The sequence below is a fragment of the Bos taurus genome, chromosome 13 (genome assembly GCF_002263795.3).
Source record: "Bos taurus isolate L1 Dominette 01449 registration number 42190680 breed Hereford chromosome 13, ARS-UCD2.0, whole genome shotgun sequence".
NCBI classification, from domain to species: Eukaryota; Metazoa; Chordata; class Mammalia; order Artiodactyla; family Bovidae; genus Bos; species Bos taurus.
The window spans coordinates 42,738,043-42,759,402 of NC_037340.1; the positions used below are offsets into that span (position 1 = coordinate 42,738,043).

A 21,360-nucleotide genomic window follows, 5' to 3' on the forward strand; every position below is an offset into this window, starting at 1 on the left:
TTGTCCCTACATCCCCACCTGTCAGCACCCACTCACTCTCAACTGCCCATGTCTCACAGCAAACTCAGGAAGACCCCGGGATTCAGGAACCACCAAGGTTCTCCCAGGGCCAGGGCTGCAAGGGGCGCATTGACACCCCATTGGCCCGGTGCCGTCTGTCACATGTGCACATCCACAGTAAGAGATGCTGGAAGGCCGGCCGCACTGTGGCCAGGAGAGAAGACTGGCCGAGGGGACACGTGGGCAGCCCTGCCAGTAGGACCCTGAGGAAACAGGGCTGCATGAACAACTGCCCTGCCTAGGAGCAGGGAACCCGGGCCGCTTCCAGGAAGAGGCAAGAACATGGGGGTCAGGATAGGAGAGCCTTGGTGGCACTGCCTGGCCTGTTGTGGTGACATTTTCTACTATAAATTACCTTAAGGGAAAAGAGGGACTTTAGACGTCGTGGGGGGGAACCCGAGAAAAATCAAAACTTCCACAGCTGGTCAAGGTTGTGAGACTGCAGAGCTGACTCCGGCCAAGCACCACGCAAGCCTGCTCCGCCGTGCAGCGGACAAGAGCCAGGAGCTGGAGCCACGAAACCAAAACCCCACCACCCATGACTACACCAGCCCGGACCACAGCGCCTGCGCAGTGGGCCGCCCCGCCTCCCGCACCACTCCCCCCGCCTCTACGCTGCGCCTGCGCATTGGGCCGCCCCGCCCCCGCCACCACGCTGCGCCTGCGCACTAGGCTGACGCGGGGCACACGTGGGCGGGGCCGAGGTTCCCGGGTCCACCGCCCGCGGACCCGGGGGGTGGAGGCCACGCTGACACCGGTGGGGCAGGACCGCGGGCAAGCGGCCTTGGAGGCCTGCGAGCTCCCCTGGGACCGGCACTCCGCTCCGCGGGTGGGGCTCAGGGCGCTGAAGGGTAAGCGGCGGGTCCAACTCGCCCCGGGGTGCGGATGCACGTGCCCCCCCCCCCCTCCCCGGGCACTGTGCGCTTCGGCCCGGGGGACGGGGCCGATCGGGGGCCTCCGGGGCGCAGACCCGGCGCCCGGCAACTCCCGTCTCCGGGCGGCAGCGCCTGGAGGTGGCCTCAGGGTCACTGGCACCCTGAGCTCTGCTGATGTCTGGGGGGCGCAATCTGTGTTCTGGCACGGGGGTGGACAAGACCGCCCGGGTGTCCACCCCGGGGAGCCCGGAGCCTGCCGCTTCATTCATTAAGCCGGCGTCGCCGACCCGCTCCCAGCCCGGGCGCAGAAGACCCGACAGGGGCCTGATCAGCAGGGGAGGAAAGCCCATTGACACCTACAAGGAGGATTCGTGTTTGGTTATGCGCTTTAATTTTTGGATAGGTTTTCAGTATCTGCGGCAGTCATTTGCACGCACGGTCCTTTGGGGGGACTTTACCCTTGGAGAAACTGGCCTACAGATCTAAATCGGATAAAACTCGTTTTCCGACCTGCCTGTCCCCAGCTCCTAGAAAGCTTGCCCGGGGGATGGGGCGGGACATCACTGCCGCTGCTTCACACCAAAACTCTCCTCTCTGACCCAGGACAGGGGGATGCAGCCCCACCCCACTCCCGTAGCCAACTGGGAGCCAGGTTAGCTCAGCCAAACCTCTGTTTGCCTTTGTGCAGTTAGATCCTGCCACACCACCAGCGAGTCCTCATTCCCCACCGCCTTGCCTTAACAGCTGTTGTTCTAGACTCTCCTTTAAAGAGCAAAACTGAACGAAAATTATTTTCTTTGGTGATCCTCTGAGGTGTTGGTAGTGTCACCGAAATGTGACCTGCCCCTCCTGCGGCTGTCTTAGCTCTGGACAAGCCCCTTACCCCAAGGAATGAAACTGGCTTTTAGGCTCAGGCCTCGGGGACATGGCTGTTCCTGGCTCAGGCCCCCTCAGAGTTATGTTCTGTTTGACTGCTGTTTATGCCACCCTGAACTTGGTGTGTAACTTGAATGATTGTGCTCAGTCATGTCTGACCCTTTGCGACCCCATGGCCTGCAACCCACCAGGCTCCTCTGTCCCTGGGATTTTTCCAGGCAAGAACATTGGAGTAGGTTACCATTTCCTCCTCCAGAGGATCTTCCCCACCCAGAGATCATCGAATCCCGTCTCAGGGCATTGGCAGGTGGATTCTTTACCAATGGGCCACCTGGGAGGCCCCCTGTAACTTTAATGATTATGTGTATGTAATTTCACGTGTTTTCTGGTTGTCTGAAGTAGTCTTGTATTCACAGGGACAGGGAAGTGATGAATGAAGCACGTTTGATTTGGATTCAGAAGCCTGAAACTCCTCGGCTTTGCCGTGTGCCAACCGTGTGATCCCAGGCAAGTCCGTTTACAGACATCCCTGGGCATTGGTCCTGTTGTGTGGAAGTCAGTCATCATGTGGTATATAGGTGCCTGCGCTGTGGGCTCTGGTAACAAGATATATTCATAGCGTGTTTAAAGTGGTGTTTTTTAAATGGGTAGACAAATTAAGAGCAGCCTTTGCCTCAAAATGTAATATTCTACCTGTTAATCTGATTATGTGTATTATGGCTCTCATACTAACATAGGATATGATGAAATTTGCTCGTAAACAATAAAACAGTAAAATTTGCTCATAAACAATAAAACAGTGAGCTCAGTGAGTTAATTATCCCTAGGACATGCTCTCTGCACACAGAGAAAAACAATAATTTCTGGACCTAGCCTGACCATGTAGGGACAGGACAGCTCCCCTGCCCAACCTGAAGGAGGAACTGATAATGGAAGCATCACATCTACTCAAGAAAGACCAGGAAATTCTCCGCCTTCCCACTTTTCCTCTGATTAGAAACTGTAGCCCAGTAAGTTCTCAGGGTATGGCATTTCTCACCCTCCAGCTTATAAGCTTCACAAATTGCATTCTAATAAGTCCCTTCTTATCTTTTAAAAAGAAAAAAAAAACTGATTATGTAAAAGGATTCTATAAAACACTTTCAGAGTTGTAAGATGTTAGTTTTGCTTTTGTGTCCTTGCTAACCATCCTTGGAAATAGCTGCTTTAGAGCTTTCTCTATAAGTACTTTTTTTCAGAGATCACTTAGCCATAGGAAACTTTGGGTTACTGTAACCTAAAAACAGGAAGCCTCTGAAAGGGCCTGTTCCTGAGTGGAGCTGGCTGCCCGGGGATGGCTGTTCAAGCACCAACTGCAAACCTGGCATCTCTCACAAGGCTCAGTTCTGTGTCCAACTGAAGTCCTGCCATCATTTCAAACTCCACATGTGGAAAACCTGGTCACTGCCATCTCCTGCCCAAACATTCCCAATCTCAGATGGCCATCACCTGGGTCCTGAAGCATCCTCCATGCCTCCCGGTGAATTGCTGCATCAGCTAGCCTTCTTCACCTGCAGGTGTTGGCTGAGCAGCTGCTGGTTTCTGGCCTTGTGTTGTGGTCAGGAAATCAGGATGAGTGGGCTGGTGCCTGTTTGCAGGGAGGCCTCTTCTCACCAGAGGGCAGGGAAGCACAAAGGAACCGCAGCTTGCTCGAGAGTGGGAGGGGAGAGCACCGAGGAGCCCGGAACCCAGCTGCAGAAGCTCAGGGAGGGGGTATGCTGTCTCCCCTCCATCCCCAGGCCTCCGGGCAGCCGCCCCCCGACAGGGGCACAGGGGCCCCTAAGGTTTGGGCCATGCTCCAAGGGCCGCAGCCATCCAGGTGTGGCTGAAGGACTGGATCCTCTACTGTTCTGTCTGTCCTCCCCCAGACAGCCTGGGGGTGTCATGAGTCCACCCAAGACTGCCCCCTGCTGTCCAGGCCTGGCCTCCCCCGTCCTCCCCGGCCAGCGCAGTCATGCTGTTCTCCGGCCCTCCTCCCCCACTGTCTTTTGTGTCCTGAGCACCGAGCCCCACCACTTACAGGTGAGACCAGCACCCTGACCAGGGGCTTGCCCACGGGCACACATCCTGCTTCCCACCCAGCCAGCACTGCTGTCTTCCCTCTCCTGGGGTGTCCACTCTACCTCCCACAGCTGGCAGTGAAGGTAGAGAGGTGGTGGACATCCTTGAGGACAGGGGCAGCCTAGACAACCAGGCGCCTCCCTTTTGATCCTCTGAGCCTCTGGTTCCCGCCTGGTGCCTCCATTGAGCAAAGGCCTCCATTTTGAGGTGTGCTGAACCAAAAATAGTGGGGCCAAATCAATTTATTTTGTCAGGGGCTTTGAAAGCACATGGGCGTGATTTCCTTCCAAGCAGGAATGTGCGTGTGAATGAAAGCGGGTATCTGCTATGAAACTCCCAGAACGAGCTGTTTCTCTGATCTTGTATGGTTCTGTAGTCCCCAAGGGACCAGAGTTTAAACCTTTGGAAAGTAAATTACCAACGTGGGAGGAAAAGTGAGACTGGGGAGAATGAACTGGATATATGTCTGTTCCCTACATGAAAGGTCCAGGGACACTGTGTACACTTGGCTTTTAAAACAGAACCAAGTCCACAGCCATCTGCCTGGACCAGCCCCTGGAGGGCACCATGGGGCTGGGGCCTGTGGCCCTGGTCAGCACCAGCAGGACCAACGGTCTTGGACAGGTTATCTAGTGTCTACATATCTCAGTTCCTCTCCTCTTCCATGGGGATTCCACCTTCCAGAATCATTCTGAGAAGCAAATGAAGCTTCTGATTCCACAGGAAAAATGCAAATCTGCAGGACGGTTATTAATATTTATTGATTATTATTTATTTGGCTGCACCAGGTCTTAGTTGCAGCATGTGGGATCTAGTTCCCTGACCAGGGATCAAACCTGGGCCCCCCACATTGGAAGCGCAGAGTCTTAGCCACTGGACCACGAGGGAAGTCCCTGTGGAAAGAACTGTGGTTGAACAGATTTTGTCCCTGAACACAGGAATGTCCCACTGGCCCTGGAACCACAGGGCCTAGCGTGTTTTTCCTGCCCCTCTCCCTCCCACCAGCTGCTCTAGTACCATCTTCCACACACGAGGAAATGAGAAAAATACCAAACAATGGGAACCTGAGGATGACGAAGGTGGCGTACCTGCTGGGGCTGTTCGTGTGCCTGTTCATCTACGTTGCCTACATCAAGTGGCACTGGGCCTCCGCCACCCAGGCCTTTCTCGGCATCCCCGAGGCGGCCACGGGGGCCCGGAGGGGCCAGCAGGCCCTCAGTCCCCCGGGGCCGGCCGCCCACGGACCTGAGGTCGCCTACGGCATCATGTTTGACGCGGGCAGCACTGGTACCCGTGTGCACGTCTTCCAGTTCAGCCGGCAGCCTGGAGGTACTGAGCAGAAAGCCCCGACCACACCCCCTGCCCTCCATCTCACTGCAGAGCACGGCCCTCGGGGTGGACAGGACCTCCTGCCTGGGACTCCCCAGGGAGCTTGTCGACAGGGCTGGTTCTCAGGAGTCCCCGATGTCCTCACTCACACTGGCGTCTGGTGACCAGCTAAGGGCAGCTGAGATCTCAGAGGGTATGGGGGTGTCCTGTCCCCTCCCGGCGTCTCTGGCAGGTTGGGTGCCTGGGACCATGACTTAGGCCAGAAGTCACATGGGATGAGTTCAAGGCAGCTGGTAGCCCAGGTTCAGGCCAGTGGGAGCCGCAAGTTCAGGAGAGTCAGGTACATGAGCAATGACACGGAGCTGCCCACTGGGGCCAGGCAGCGACAGGGTGCCCGATGGCCATGGCTTCAGTGAAAGGGGAACTGGCCATTGCCCATGGGCCTGCTTCCCAGGTGGGGGCTGGGGAGGGATGAGGGTGGAACTGGGCATCTTCATCCCTTGGCTTCTCCCACGGAGAGACCCCCATTGCTGCCCAGTCCCCCCCCCCACCCCTTGGGGAGTCAGTTCCCACATCTGGGGGTCCCTCTTCTCTGCTTCTGTGCTGACCCTTCTGTGTGTTTAGCTGAGCTGGAGGCACCGGGTGCCTTCAGGAGGCCCCTCCAAGGCTCTTGTGGCACATTTTTCCACTTTTCATCTGCTTTATTTTTAAACTTGTTAACAATAGTTAAATGTTTATATGCTGGACTTTGCCTACCTCCAGAATTGATTTGAAGCTAAGTTTAAGGCAACACCTGTCAGCGGATAACCCTTTAGTAGCCATGTTCCGGTGTAGCTTCTTTGGAGAGATGTCCTTAGAAAAATTTTGTCCCTGACCTTTCCTCGTGTCTGTATTTTGATAACATTGCTCTGCCTCAGCGTGCCTGGGAATACTCTCCCCTGGTGTAAGCACGTGAGCCAAGGCCCCGAATAATTTAAGACACTGAATTTTTTAAAAAGAAGAATGAAATATTCTTTAGAACCTGTAATGTGTCCATGCTAGAATCAAGAAAATTATTTTACATTTCTAGTTTAAAATCATTTGCCCTGCTCCTCTGCTTGTTGAATCAGCAAGAATTACCTGTGTTAAACTTTAACCACTTTAAATGGATAGGCTTTTTGTATGTAAATTATACGTCAGAAAAGTTGATTTGGGGGATTCCCTGGCTGTCTGGTGGTTAAGCATGCATTGGATTCCATGCTTCCAATGCAGGGGACAAGGGTTCAATCCCTGTTTGGGAAACTAAGATCCCACATGCCTCATAGTGTGGCCTAAGTAAATAAATAAGGTTCATTTTTTTTAAGAGGAGAAGTTCTAGCCAAAACATTCAGTATGATATTCCTCATTTAGCCAGACTGGGTCTGTTTTCAGATGTCTGCCTTAAAAGTGTGGCTCGTCATAGTTGTAGAGATTCCTGTATTTGTGTTTATATTCATACTTGTGCCTTGTATAAAATATGATTTTCCCTTAGAAACTCCCACCTTGACCCATGAAACCTTCAAAGCACTGAAGCCAGGTCTTTCTGCTTATGCTGATGACGTTGAAAAGGTAACAGTTTTCTCTCATGTCTGTTGGCTCATCAAGTTTGTCTTCTGTAGCCTTATTAAAGTGACTCCCTTCCTCTCGGATGCAGTGTGGTCCTCCCAGGGCAGCATCTCTGCTGTGCTGGCCTGGGTTGCTGCACAGTGTAGGGAGTCTATGGAGGACACTGGTACCCATGGGAGGCCCCCCCATATATACACCACACCATGTACACTGCACATGTGTACACAACCACATACATATCACATACACACACCCCATATACACACACCACACATGTATACATACACACACACAATGACACCACACATATATCACACCATATATACAGCCACACACACCATACATATATACACATACACATAACCACAGTCTACCCCATATGTGTATACACACACCACATACACACACCACACATGTATACATACACACACACAACACCACACATATATCACACCATATATACAGCCACACACACCATACATATATACACATACACATAACCACAGTCTACCCCACACGTGTATACACACACCACATACACACACCACACATGTATACATACATGCACACGACACCACATTACATCACACCATATATACAGCCACACACACCATACATATATACACATACACATAACCACAATCTACCCCACACATGTATACACACACCACATACACACACCACACATGTATACATACATGCACACAACGACACCACATTACATCACACCATATATACAGCCACACACACCATATGTATATACACATACACATAACCACGCACCACCCCACACGTGTATTTACACAGACATATACACACATACACACACACACACACATACACAACCACACACTACCCCACACGTGTATACACACACCACATACACACACCACACACGTATACATACACACACATGACACCACATATCACACCATATATACAGCCACACACACCATACATATATACATATGCATACAACCACACACCACCCCACACGTGTATACACACACCACATACACATGCCACACACGTATACATACACACACACAACACCATACATACACCACATCATATATACAGCCACACACACCATACATAAACACATATATACACAACCACACACCACCCCACATGTGTATATACACAGACACACACCACACACACATGCACAATGGTCCCTGGTCCAGTCACACACACACACACACACACACACACACACACACACACACACACGCCCTGGTCCAGTGTGTGGCGCTCAGCATACCAGCAGGTGCAGGTGAATCTCTGGTGTTGCTCTTCATGGGTTTTAGGGCCATAAGGGACCCTAGAATTCTCTCATGGTGTGCCGAGGCCTTGCAGCTCACCTGACACTGCCCGAGGTGGCCGGGCGTGTAGAACCCCGTTCCACTCCACTGCCACAGGTCCGCCCCATGCCCCCGGCAGCACCACTTGAGTCACTGTTTCTGCCAATTTGTAAGATCAGGAAAAAAATACATTTACAGATGTATAAAGCCTAAAGGGTGGGGAGCAACAGTGACCACGCTGCGAGTGGACCAACCCTGCTTTACCCACCATGTCCACAGAGCGCCCCGGGGATCCAGGAGCTACTGGACGTGGCCAAACAGGACATCCCCTTTGACTTCTGGAAGGCCACCCCCTTGGTCCTCAAGGCCACAGCTGGTCTGCGCCTGTTGCCAGGAGAAAAGGCTCAGAAGTTGCTGAGGAAGGTGAGTGCCTCCATTTCCCCCAAGGGTTGGCTGATGATAACTGAGACTGTGGAGCATCTGTCCACGTCCGAGCAGGCCCCTGGAGAAGGTCTCACAGGAAGAAATATGTCAACATGTTCGCAGTGTCACCTTAGGTGGAGGGCTTGTGGATGAACGATGCTTTCTTCCTCAAGATGTTTAAAGCCATTCATGTTTTCTAGAATGAACCTGTTTTATAAAAAGACCAAATTTGTGTGAAAAATAATACATTTGAAGGGCTTCCTTCCATATAAGGACTTGCTGTGTGTCTGAGGCAGTAGGACCTGAATTCTTGAAATTTCGGCTCAAGCTGGTCACCCTCGCAGGAAGCACAGGTCCCTGTCTCGGTCTGATGCTCAGATGGGACAGCTCAGGCCATTGGCCTGTGCCCAGGCGCTACACCTCCTGAAGGTGGCCCTGGAGCCTGTCTTTGGCAGGTGCTTGTAGGAGTCTTAACCATCAGGAATCAGGGAAAGTGTTCTCAGCAAAATGGTCCTGCTCCGAGCTGTTTCTGCACCTGCCAGCTGCTAAATGACGTTGTTGCAGGCCTGTCAAGGTCCCTTTATAGAAACTACCTTCATGCGCTCAAGTCAGATTGTGGGACACAAGTGCAGACGTACTGAGGTTTCTGTGTATCTATCATGGCTAAAACATGGAGAAGGAGCCAGCTGCTCCCAGCCTCCGCCTCCCTGTGCCAGGCCATCCCCTGGGCATGTGCCCACCAGTCTGCATGGGGGCCCAGAGCTGGGATCTGCCCCATGGGGCTTCCCGCCCTTCCTGTCCTGTCCTAACGCAGGGCAGTGACTGGGGACTAGGAGTTTAGATTCTTAAGGTTAAAGACGCATCTCTCTTTACATTTAGGTGAAAGAAGTGTTTGAGGCATCGCCATTCCTCGTAGGGGATGACTGTGTTTCCATCATGAACGGGACTGACGAGGGTAATTATCGGAAGTGCCGCGAGGCCATCCCTCAAGGCAGGCTGCATGCAGCACTGCTGTCAGCATCTCACTGGAGCTTTCCCTGCCTGGAGGCACAGGCACCGAAGTGACAGCCCTGCCCCACCCACCGCCCACAGTCTGACTGTCTCAGAGCCTCCTTCTTGGGGCCAGTGTTAGATTCTCCTCGTGACTGGCTGCCACCCTGGCACAGATCACAGTCCTGAAAACAAATGCTCTCTTCTAAGAACATTTAGAGAGAATCCCCAGTTGCTGTGTGAGTACATTACTGTTGCCTTAATTCCAAGAGCATCGCTTAATAAGGTTCCTTACCAGCCTCGACTCTAAATGTGACCTTAAGAGTTTGTGTGGGTGGAAGGAAAGAACATTTGGTTCTCATCCCTCCCCTTCTGAAAAGAGGCAGTCGATAAAGAGTGGGAGCGTAGGATGGGACATTTGGCCAAGCATTCCGGCTTTTAGTGTGGTATCTTCTAGAGCAGTCTGCCAGAAGCCGCTGTTGGCTCTGAGTGACGCCCGTTCCTGTAGCCGATCCAGAGGCTGAGAGTAGTGGGGAAGTGGTCTCCTTGTGCCCCTGAAATCCGAAAGTCGCCATGAGCCCCCGGTGCTGTAATTACAGCTTCTCAGGTGATTCAGATGCCCTTTGTGACCCTGTCCTGCAGGTGTTTCTGCGTGGATCACCGTGAACTTCTTAACAGGTGGGTTCCCTTTATCACAGAGCCCACTGTTCACAGACCTTGGTCTTGAGAGCAGGAGCCTCATTTCTGCTCTTTAAAATAACCCCCCAGGGTTTTGCAGTGTTACTGACCCCAGCATGTGGCGGGCCCCGAGATTGTGGATGCAGGTACTAGGGGTGGTGGTGGCCTGCAGCAGCACCATACTCATTCCTGAGAGAAGCCCTGAGTCACCCCAGTCAATGTTGAACATGAGGCAAGTGCTGATTGCCTTATAATTGAAGTCCCGCTGGAGGAAGACCAGGGACCAGGAACATAGGTCCTTGGAATCAGGAGTCATTTTTCTCAGATAACTCTCCGGATGTGGGTTTTTGTCCCTCTGTTGTAATTATGGACAAGCCCAGAATCTCTGACACTGGATGAGACGGAAGTTGCCTACAGGCTCTGCCACCCGGGAGTGGAGAGCCGTGCAACGGGGGAGGTCCGGAGCCCAGGTGAAAGCTCAGATGAAGGCCCCGCCAGGCAGCTGCTCTTCGTGCACTCCCCCAAACATGTGGAGATTTTTAAGTGGCTGCAGCCTCTGTTGTCTTGTTCTTCTTTCCATGGAAGGGCCTAGCTTCTGACCTCCACCCCCCCTTTTTTTTGCTATTCTGTTTATTAACTGTCATTGCCATGTGGATTTTACTTCCGGTGCTGCAGGCAGCCTGAAGACCCCCGGGAGGGGCAGCGTGGGCATGCTGGACCTAGGCGGGGGGTCGACCCAGATCACCTTCCTCCCAAGACTCGAGGTAACCAGCCCCCACCCCCAAGGCCACCTGCCCTGTTGGGGAGCCGCAGCCCCCTGGAGGCCCGTGAGCTCAACCTCCCTCCTGAGGGTCATCATACACAGTGAATCCTGCTTAGTTTGATTTTAACTCTGCCTAGAAAACCTAGGAATTTGCTCTTTTCTGGGGTGATAAACTATTAGCAGATACTACCTGGAGCCCTTTGGGCAGGGAGCATGGGATGGGTTCCTCCCTGCCCCCCAAGGGCTTCCAGGGAGGGGCCATCAGTCTGACTCACATGGGACAGGGTCACAGTCCTTTTTAGGATGGACACATCTCCAGTTAAGATCGCATCGCATGGTGTTTTTAAAAAGTACTTTCCTCATCCACCACGTTTTAATTTTTTTTTTTTTTTTTTTTAGTTTTAATGGAAGAGCCTTAAGTATATTCAGAACTGTTCTGGTTGGGCCATACTTCTCAGAATGGATAAATATTACTCAAAAAGAGGGGAGACACGGGACTTCCCTAGCAGTCCAGTGGTTAAGACTCCATGCTTCCACTGCAGGGGATGAGGGTTCCATCCCTGGTCAGGGAGCTGAGATCCCACGTACCATGCAGTGCACCCCTGCCCCCAACCCCCCCAAAAAAGGAAAAATCCAAGTGCTTCATTGCTTGGTCTAAGCTGTTTCATGGCTTGTGAGTTGATGAAAAGCTAATTGAATACATCTGTGCATATCCCTGTTCTTTCAAATGAATTGAGGGAGGTGGGGGCCGGTTTTCTAGAAAGGCCAGCAGGAAAGGAGTGCTAATCCTGTGTTCTTCCCAGGGCACCCTTCAAACCTCGCCGCCCAGCTTCCTCACGTCCCTCCAGGTGTTTAACAGGACCTACAGGCTCTACTCCTACAGGTGCGTCCTCAGGACTAAGAGTGGACAGGGGCTCAGCTTACCACTGCAGGCATCCCCCGGGGAGTGACCAGAGCGCTGTCCACAGACTCAGTCCCCGGACCCTGCTGTGGACCCCTCTGTGGGCTCCTCCTCCCCCTGTCCTCCCTTTCACCTGTGGCCTCCCCCTCCCCCTGCCTTCCCCCTCCCCCTGTGGCCACCCCTCCCCCCTCCTTCCCTTTTCCTCCTTTTAAAATTCTGCGGCAGTATTTCTTCTTTTGTATGTATTCTGTTCTGCTTCGGAAGACGCTTTTGGGGAAGTGGGGAAGAGCCTGTGGATTGTGCAGGGGTTTTCTGGGTCATCTTCTTGCCACTGACACCTTGAGTAGCTTCTTTCCACAAGGCCTGTCTGCACTGTGAAGGTGGAGGCCTGCCTGTCACTCTCCTCAGTGTCCACAGCTCCTGGTTGAGCTCCGCCGAGGAAGGGTCTTGGCTTGTTCAGCTGAGGCGCTCCTGGGAGAAGCAGGAGGCCGCTGCTCCTCCCAGCCCCAGCCCCCCCACCCCCTTGGGTCCAGTGGACACACCCACTGGACGTGTGCAAGGCAGCACCTGGGCCTCCGGGCGGCCTCTCCTCACCAGGGCACTCTCTCCACAGCTACCTGGGGCTTGGCTTGATGTCGGCGAGACTGGCGGTCCTGGGAGGCGAGGAGGGGAAGCCTGGTGAGTGGGGTGCAGTGTCCAGAGCCCTTCTGGCCAACAGGATTTGGGAGCCTCTGAGAGTGTGCCCGTAGACCTTGTTGGGGGCCCCTGAGGACCTCCCCAGTTACTTTTTAAAGAAAGATGGCTAGTGAAGTGGTATCTGAATCACTAAGGGAGAGTGTCTTAGGAACCTAAGAAACACACACCATCAGCATCGGCTTGTTTATAAGGATTTACCATGGGGCGGCTCCTGAGAACATGCCCTGCATTCTCCTGCATGGAGGGAACTTGGAACGGGCTTGACCTTCCTCCAGGTGTGGCATTTGGGGACAAAGCCTATGTCTGCTCCCAGGCCCTCTCCATGTCATCCCATCCTGACGCACTTGGCTCAGACAAGCCAGACATTGCCAGCAGGCACTTGAGCTCCTGGGATATTTAGGGAACCGTGTACCCAAGGCGGCCCAGGGCCCTGCTCTGAGGCCACCTCAGCCTGTCCCCCCAGAGGCCTTGGTCAGATGTGCACAAGCCCACACGTGTTCCCCTGGAATCCTCTTCCACACACGTCCCGCTTCAGCTCCTTTATTTCAGATCTTGCTGTTTAAACTTCTAACAGTGTCCCCTTTGTTGCGAACCTAAACCGTGTCCATGTCTCACAAACACCTGCAGCCTTGTTCTGGTCTGGAAAACATCCGTTAGTCAGCGGAGGACAGCAGGCACCCGCTTGCCCATCTGCACCAGCCTCAGGGTCCTGTCCCTCCTGCACCACCCCCCTTCAGAGCAGCAGGGGACCATGTTTCTCCCCAAAGTGTGATGGCAGCTCCTGCCTTGTGAGCTGTCGTCACTCAGCAGACCACACACCAGACTGAGCAGTTGCAGACAGCAGTCTTTTTTATCACCTGCCTTCACAGGCCCCTGCTGGGGTCCCGTGGGGGCCGTTCTGCTGGTGCAGGAGGGCTCAGACCAGAATCAGCCAAGGACGGGGGCGTGCTCAGTGGGAGGCCAGCAGGTGTGTCCCTGAGGGCTGGGGCCCTGGAGGCCAGCCACCACCCTTCCTCTGCCGGTCATGGGCCCAGTGGCACAGGGTCCTGGTGAGCAGGCACCCGCCATGGCTCCTGGCCCCACCCCCCGCTCCATCACCTGGAACCTCGAAGCCCCTTCTTGGCGGTGAGCTGGGAGTGGCTCTGCTGGGGTTTCTGCCCTCCTGCCGCTGACCTGGGGTGCTCCCAGAGGTTCATCCTTACGGTAGGAAGGAAGCGTGTTCCCTTGACCCTCTGAGGCCCTCAGTGCCATGGGCCGCCCTCCATGGGACTCGTCTTGGCTCTGCTGCAGCCAGTGCTCTTCACCTCCTCTCTTCTTTCAGCTGAAGATGGACAGGAGCTGGTCAGCCCCTGTCTGTCTGCTGGTTTCAGAGGAGAGTGGGAGCATGCTGAAGTGACGTACAGGATTGCAGGACAGGAGGCAGGTATGGCATGGAGGCGGGTGGCTTGGGAGGGTCGATGGCAGCCCCTTACCCCCCAGCACCTGAGAGAAGCAGGGAGCCTGTCCAGCCTCCTTCACAGACTGGCCTGTACTAGCCTGTGAGATAAGACTCAGCTCTGGAGCTCCTGCCTCCCGCGGGCTCCCTGCACGGGCCTCCCTGTCTGCTGCCAGATGCTCCTCCAGAGGCCAGGTTTCCCAGCAGGCCCCAGTGAGGAAGGGCCTGGACATCCCCCGGCCTCAAGCTGACAGCCAGGTCCGGCTGTGGACCATGCCGCCCTGGCCCGTGCTCCAGCAAGGACGGGAGAGGCCAAGGAGCCCCCGGCCTGTCTCACCACAGCGCCCATTGCTCTGTGCTCTGAGTTTCTTCTGAAAGGGTTACTGAGATACCGTGTCCAACCTGGACATGCCACTGATGGGACTGTTTCCACAGACAGCACTTCTGACCTCAAATGTGGGGTATTCCCCTTACCACCCAGCTTTCTGCCACCAGTGGGTATCCTGTGATTCAGCTCAGTTCTAACACTGACTTACAGAGTCAGGGCAGAGACCCTGAGCCCCGCTCCTTGACACCCCTTGCAAGTGCTGGGCCCCTGTTCCTCTGACTGACCTGTTAAAAATCAGGGGTTCCCACAACCCCGTCCTCAAATCCAGTAATTTACTGGGAGGGATCACAGAACTCTGGGAAACACGTTCCTGTCTCTGGTTCCTTCTAAAGGACAGCTGGGAAACAGACGGGAGAGAGGCACAAGGCAGGTGTGTGGGGGGGGGCACCTGGAGCCCCCCAGGGTACTCCCCCACATACACACGTCTCCAACCCAGAAGTTCTCTGAGCCCCTTCCTGAAGGTGTTTTACAAGGCTTCTTGCAGAGGGACTAATCAACTCAGTGGCGGGTGGTGACTGACTCAGTCCCCAGCCCTCTGTCCATGCCCTCCAGGGGGCACTGAACATCCCAATCCTCTAACCACCAGCCCCCATCCTGAAGCCCTTGAGGGTCCCACTGGGAGTCACCTCATTAGCACAAAATTAGGGCTTATTGAGAATAACAGGACACCCCTCTCACCCTCACCACTCAGGGCCTTACAGGTCTTTACAAGCTGTGTCAAGGACCAAGGATGGAGAGCAAATTCTATTTTTTATTATCCGGCAATAAACAGGGGGGGACTGGGAAGGGGGTTCGTGGTTTAAGGACAAGCAGGAAAGAGACGAGACATGACGAACTGGGCAATGAGCTCCAAGCTGAGGGGGCAGCTCACCAAAGGCCCTGAGCTGGCTGCTGCATTTAAGGAGCAAGGAGGAGGCGGTGTGAGGGTCAGAGCAGGGAGAGGGCAGGGGGACAGGAGGAGGAGGAGGTCTGAGGGTCAGAGCAGGGAGAAGGCAGGGAAATGAGACCCAAAGGGCGACGGGGAGGCTTCGGGGGCCACTGGGAAGCTGGACAGCGCTGTTGTCAGATGTGGAGCAGGGCTGGGACAAGATCAGAAATGGGTCTGGGCATGGGCTGTGGGCCATCCACATCCACTAACTCAGTCTGTGTTTGTTGCACTTCTGAGCAAGTGTCATGACCAGTCTCATGAGCTTGGCAAGCTGCCTCTGAGGCCCAGCCCCCTCCTCTCTGACAGGAGGGGTTGCAGGCCCCACCCAGATGGCTGGTGAGATGGGTGAGATGCTGCACACTCAAGCTGAGCCCAGGGCAGGCAGGGCGAGCGTGGAGTGGGCCCACTGGGCTGTGTCAGGGCAGTACCAGGAGCCCAGCCTGAGGCTGCTGGCCTTCAGGATCAGGGCCACCCTCTGGCCACCTTTGTGCTCGCAGTTTCTCCCCTTGACCTGCCCACAGTGCGTGGCCCCTGAAAGGTTGCTGGTGAGCACCCCCAGGTCCTGGCCACCTTGGGCCATGTGATCAGGCGCCCAGAGACCCCTGACTGCTGAGTCTGCTTTCCCTTTGCCCCAGCGGGGAGCCTCTACCAGCTGTGCGCCCGCCGAGTGTCTGAGATCCTCCGAAACAAAGTGCACAGGACAGAGGAAGTGAAGGATGTGGAATTCTATGCCTTTTCCTACTATTACGACCTTGCCGCAAATGTGGGCCTCATAGGTAAGGATGGAGCCGGGTTTGCTATGAGGGGGCCTGGGGTGTGGGACCTCCGGCAGAGGGCCCGCCAGTCACATCAGGGTGGTGGGAGGGCAGGGACCTGTCGTGAGTAGAGAGTACTAGGCCCCTTTTATAAATAATTCAGTTCTCTGAGCTGCTTAATGCAGGAAGGCTTCCTGGCTGTTGGTTCATTCTCCTCTCACCTGTTGTGATTCTCAAACCCTCAGCTGCTGGCACCCAGTCCTCAGACCACCCTCAGGAGCTTATATGTGTCACCCTGACCCCTTCCTGACCTGTGAGTGCCATCAGGGCAGAAGACGGCATTGGGAGTCTGGGACCAGTGCTCGTCAGACCCGCTAGAAAATCTCGAGAGGGTGATGAGGTCACTTCACTGGGTCAGGACTGGAAATGTCTTTTGATAAGATAGATTAAGGGTGTCAGAATGTTATCGATGGCGAGGATGAAACATTAGTGTGCATAGAAAATCACCCTGGAGAAACAGAGGCCAGCAGGACGAGGAAGGAGGAATGGGGGAAGGTGTCTTCCCAGCAGGAAGACCCACTGCCGGGTCTTCCGTGGATGACGGCCAGCAGGACGAGGCTGGAATGGGGGAAGGTGACCCCTCACCTGGGCCCAGGTCCCTCTCTCTGGGGCATCCTAGCAGCTGCCCTTCCAGCGGAGCCAGGGCACCTCATCCTTACTCTCTGATGCCCAGACATGCAGCCGTCCACCTCTGGACCTCTCCCCTAGGGTGCGTGGGCCCCAGGGCCTCAGTGCTGTCTCTGCTCCGCAGCCCTAGTGCCAACGGGGCACTTGGTCTCATCCACAGATGCGGAGAAGGGAGGCAGCCTTGTCGTTGAAGACTTTGAGATAGCGGCCAAGTATGGTGAGTGGCCTGGAGGCAGGACACCATCCCGGGCTCGAGGCAGGCCCTGGCCCCGGAATTTCTCTTCAGCTCCTGCCTGTCGCCCAGACAAGCCTTCAGGGGTGTGAGCATGTGAGGGGCCACCGAGCCAGCTGGACCCCAGCCCACCACGCCTTGTGTGGCCTGAGCGGTGGGGGCAAGGGTTTTAGTCCTGGGGTGTGAGGCGTGGACTCCCCTGATTTCACTTTTTCTGACTCTGGCTAGGGTAACCTCAAGCCCCCAAAGTGTCCCAGCAGATTCACAGTTGCCAGGGACCCCTGCACAGCAGAGCCCAGAGAGGGGGACCAAGATCCGTCCCCCTAGGGTGTGGCCGGGGGCGGGTTGCCCACCCTTCCCTCCTCACTCCCCACTGGCAGGTGTGCAGGCCGCTTGTAGCAGTTCCACCCTGAGTCCCTTTCCCAGTTGCAGGTCCAAGGAGTTAACTCTGTATTTCTCCATCGAACGACCTCCTTCCCCTCTCCCTGCCCCCAGAAAGGCTTCTTTTCCATCGTTCTCCTCACTTCTGGGTTTGTCTCCTGGACACCAGCGGGAGAAGGCTCTGAGCAGAGGCTATGGGTGGTTTGTCTGTCCTCGCTAAGAGGGGTGGGTTGCTCTCTCTCATCAGCTTTGAGGGTGTTTCCAGTCCTCAGGAGGCTTGGGTCCACACCCAGGAGAGGTGGCTGGGGTCACCGGGTGGAGACAGAGCCAGGGTGGGTAGTAGACCCTGGGTTGACCTCAAGTCCCTGCTGGTCCTGGGCTCTGACCAGCAGGGAGGCCCTGGGCGGCACAGGGCCTAGGGGGTGGTGCCCTGCATGGGTGGAACTAGGCAGCCTGGGCCCGTGCCCACACCCAGGAGCCGTGTCCCCCTCAGTGTGCCGGACGGCAGAGACCCGGCCGCCACCCAGCCCCTTCCTGTGCCTGGACCTCACCTACATCAGCTTGCTGCTCCAGGAGCTCGGCTTCCCGGGGGACAAAGTGCTGAAGGTAGGGACCCTGGGGTGCCCCCTCCCTGCCCCTCAAGAGCACGTGCCCGTCTTCCCCACACACGTGCTCCTCTCCCTGCTTGTCTCTTCAAGCTGACCCGGAAGATCGACAACGTGGAGACCAGCTGGGCTCTGGGCGCCACTTTTCATTACATCGATTCCCTGAGCCGACACAAGAACCCCGCCTCGTAGCCACTGAGTTGCCGGCCATTCCCACAGAAGCACAGGCTCTGCGAGAGCAGGCCCCTTTAGGACCCCTGACTTGCGGTATGGGGGCCACGGCGCCAACCGGGACCCTCCTCCCCATGGCCGCACACACCAGCCCCTGGGTGCACTGGAACGCAGCCCAGGCTTTGGCTCCAGGTGGACGGTGTCCAGACGGGGCAGGGGGCGCAGGCTGAGGCCAGGGCGGCCCCGCTGCCATCCACACTGTCCCGTCTCAGGCCTGGGGTGGCTGTGACATGCATCCTTTGACAGGAGTCTTGTTCTGTGCTGCTCTCCAGCGGGCGTCCCCCCCGGCCAGTGGGCCTGGCATCCCCCGGGGTGTGGACTGTGACGTCATCCAGAAGCCGCGTCCTCAGGGGGCTCAGGCTCAGCTGCCGGGTTGGCACTGAGCATGGGGCAGGGGGGCTGAAGGGGATGCCTCTCCATGGCCCACCTGCCCGGGCTCCTCGAGGGTCCTGAATGTGAGTGTGCGCTGCTGTGAAGAGTGTGTGTGTGTCTGTGTGGTGCCAAGCACTCACGCAGAAGCTGTGTCCTGAGCCGTGTGTGTGTGTGTCTGTGTGGTGCCAAGTGCTCATGCAGAAGCTGTGTCCTGAGTCGTGTGTGTGTGTCTGAATGTGAGTGTACACTGTGAAGAGTGTGTGTGTGTCTGTGTGGTGCCAAGCGCTCACGCAGAAGCTGTGTCCTGAGCCGTGTGTGTATGTGTGTCTGAATGTGAGTGTGCACTGCTGTGAAGAGTGTGTGTCTGTGTGTGACATCTGTGTGGTGCCAAGCGCTCGCACAGAATCTGTGTCCTGAGCCGCACGCGTGTGTGTGAGTGACGTCTGTGTGGTGCCGAGTGCTCACACAGAAGCTCTGTGCTGAGCCCACTGGATGTATCGCTGCCTGAGCCGTTGGCCTCCAAGCAATGTCCACCCGGCCACAGCCCTGGATCCACCCTCTGGCGGCCCAGCCCCCATGGGCTCACGGGGTGCTGGCCGAGCCGGGCACAGGGCTCTGTGGGCCCCAGGCCCACAGCTGCTCCTGTGGTGAATGTACAGTTCTCGAAATAAGCTGAACCTCATGTGTTCCACTTGAAATAAAGGGTTTTCCAGGGTTTCAGCTCCTCTGATTCTTCTTGGTGAGCATCAGCTCTGTCCCTCCACCCCCAGCGCCCACATTGGGCACCTGATGTTCCCGTTCACCAAAGTTGAAACAAAAACCTGCCCCCGTGGTTGGTGCGTGATGGCAGGATTAAAGTCCTGTCAGTGCCTCTTGGGGAGACAGCAGCAGCAGGACACACACAGGCCCCGCTGGGCACTCCTGGTGTGCCCTGTCCGGGGTAGGCCTGTGGAGGTCCAGGCTTTTCTGGGGTCCAGCAGAGCAGAGCACCCTCTGGACTGTGACATCTGTGGGCTCATCACTTCCAGGGCCGAGTGGTCTGGAGCGGGTACTGACCTCCAGCTGCAGTGTGTCTAGTGAGGATCTGGTTTTAATCAAGGACCAGGAGAAGGGGGTCACAGCCCGGACAAAGACCAGACCAACCCCTCCTAGGGCTGCAAGGGTCCAGAGCGGCGTGACTGCTGCATAAGCCCACTTGTCAGGCATACAGGGACGGAGCCCTGACCCCTGAGTGGGAAGGACCAGGAGAGAGAGACAGGTGTGAAACCTGAGAAGACTTGAGCCTGCAGGACAGATACGGGGAGTCTGCATCCTTCCCCGGGGGGCCTGACTAGGTGGGGGGTCACCACATCCCCAACTCCAGAGGGCTGGGGGCAGGCCATCAGAACACAGATGCTGAAAACCGGAGCCAACTGCCCTCTGCCCAGTGGGTTCACCGAAGTGTCAACCTTGAGGTGGGGGACAGAGGTCTGTGTCTGGGCACGGCAGGAAAAGACAGTGGGGAGATGCTTTCCCCAGACAAAAAGCCACCTCAGGACTGAAGCCTGAGGATCTGCTTGACAAGGAAATGAAAACCTGCTCCCCCCATCCTGCACCCCCACCTTGGCAGGCCTCCCAGCCCCTTCCTTCCACGATAGCAGCTTAGCTACTGTGCGGACTCCGGAGGCCAGGGATCAAAAATGCACGAAGGCCAAAGTGAAAATTGATTTGGTCCATTTATAGGTCGGTGATCTCAGGTCTGAAAAAGTAAACAACTGGCCGTCTCCCAAGAGAGTCCCAAATAAGTCATGGAACGTTTTTGAGCTGAGCAGACTATGCAAGTCATTCACTGTCTTTGTGATAATAAAGCAGGCTCTTGCTTTTTCAAAAATAGCCACACAATGCACATCCCAGCACGTCGTGGGTGATGCACACAGGTAAGAGGTTCCCACCCATGTGTCCTGCCCCACTGGTCCCACGCTCACCTTCCCGCGCTCACTCAGAATAGCCACCCCATCTGCATGACAAGACCCCACGGCATCCAGCTTGCACTCCTGCACACATGCGTGAACCAGCCTGACACTGCAGACCCAACGGCAGCAACATGCAAATGTGCTTCGTTTTAGGGTGCTTCTCAGAAGCGTATTTTAATAAGGAGTTTAAGAGATAAATTGCTGCTTAAATTGAATGGTGGTGGAGAGGCTTGGATTGACAGAAATTAGAAAAAAAAAAAATGAATCTTTCTCCCTAACATGAAATGTACCCTCTGAATACTCAGAATCATTCCACTTACTTCTTCATCCTCACAGGGTTAAACATCGAGAAAATAGGAAATATGCCTTGAGCTCTGTGGTCTTAGGTGGCTCACTGAGGGGTTGCCCTCTAGGGTCAGGTTCTGAGAGGCTGTTGTGTGGAGTTGGGAATCTATCTTCTCCACCCTCCTGAAGAGCCGGGACAAGTCTTGAGAGAGAGAAATGGACTGTTTGAAGGGGCAGCCTTGCCAATCCAGAGAACTGCTTGAGTGACAAGCACCCGTGAAGATCAGGGCCCTGTTGGGAGCCAAGTCCTTTAAGAAGCTACACTCTCCAGAAGATAGTTCTGAGAACCCCTAGAAGAGCTCTGGGAAGGACTTCACTCAAAATGCTTCCTAGGGCTTGCCTACTGCTCTTTCCCCACCTCACGTAGGAATGGGTTCCCCAGCCAAGACAGTCTTGAGCCATTCTTTTCCTAATTGAGGTTCAGTTGATGTATAACTGGATTAGCTTCCCTCTACAACATAATGTATATG

At 55.3% G+C, this 21,360-nt stretch overlaps 1 protein-coding gene across 3 annotated transcripts; it reads left to right on the forward strand.

Moving 5' to 3' along the window:
- Positions 1-798: 798 nt before the first annotated feature.
- On the forward strand, positions 799-19,308 carry ENTPD6 (ectonucleoside triphosphate diphosphohydrolase 6). 3 transcript variants are annotated; one of them, XM_025000444.2, is made up of 15 exons: positions 799-911; positions 2,228-2,318; positions 4,917-5,240; positions 6,751-6,827; positions 8,408-8,551; positions 9,431-9,506; positions 10,184-10,219; positions 10,895-10,983; positions 11,786-11,865; positions 12,497-12,561; positions 13,901-14,002; positions 15,966-16,106; positions 16,897-16,989; positions 17,879-17,991; positions 18,084-19,308. In XM_025000444.2, exons 3-15 carry the CDS (start codon positions 4,949-4,951, stop codon positions 18,180-18,182), a joined length of 1,407 nt encoding a protein of 468 aa, XP_024856212.1. In that variant the 5' UTR covers positions 799-911; positions 2,228-2,318; positions 4,917-4,948; the 3' UTR covers positions 18,183-19,308.
- The last annotated feature ends 2,052 nt before the right edge of the window (positions 19,309-21,360 follow it).

Coding starts and splice junctions, on each gene's coding strand:
- ENTPD6 (XM_025000444.2), top strand. CDS start 4,949: ATGAGAAAAATACCAAACAATGGGAACCTGAGGATGACGAAGGTGGCG. Junction 5,241..6,750: donor GTTCAGCCGGCAGCCTGGAG/GTACTGAGCAGA, acceptor ATTTTCCCTTAG/AAACTCCCACCTTGACCCAT. Junction 10,984..11,785: donor CCTTCCTCCCAAGACTCGAG/GTAACCAGCCCC, acceptor TGTTCTTCCCAG/GGCACCCTTCAAACCTCGCC.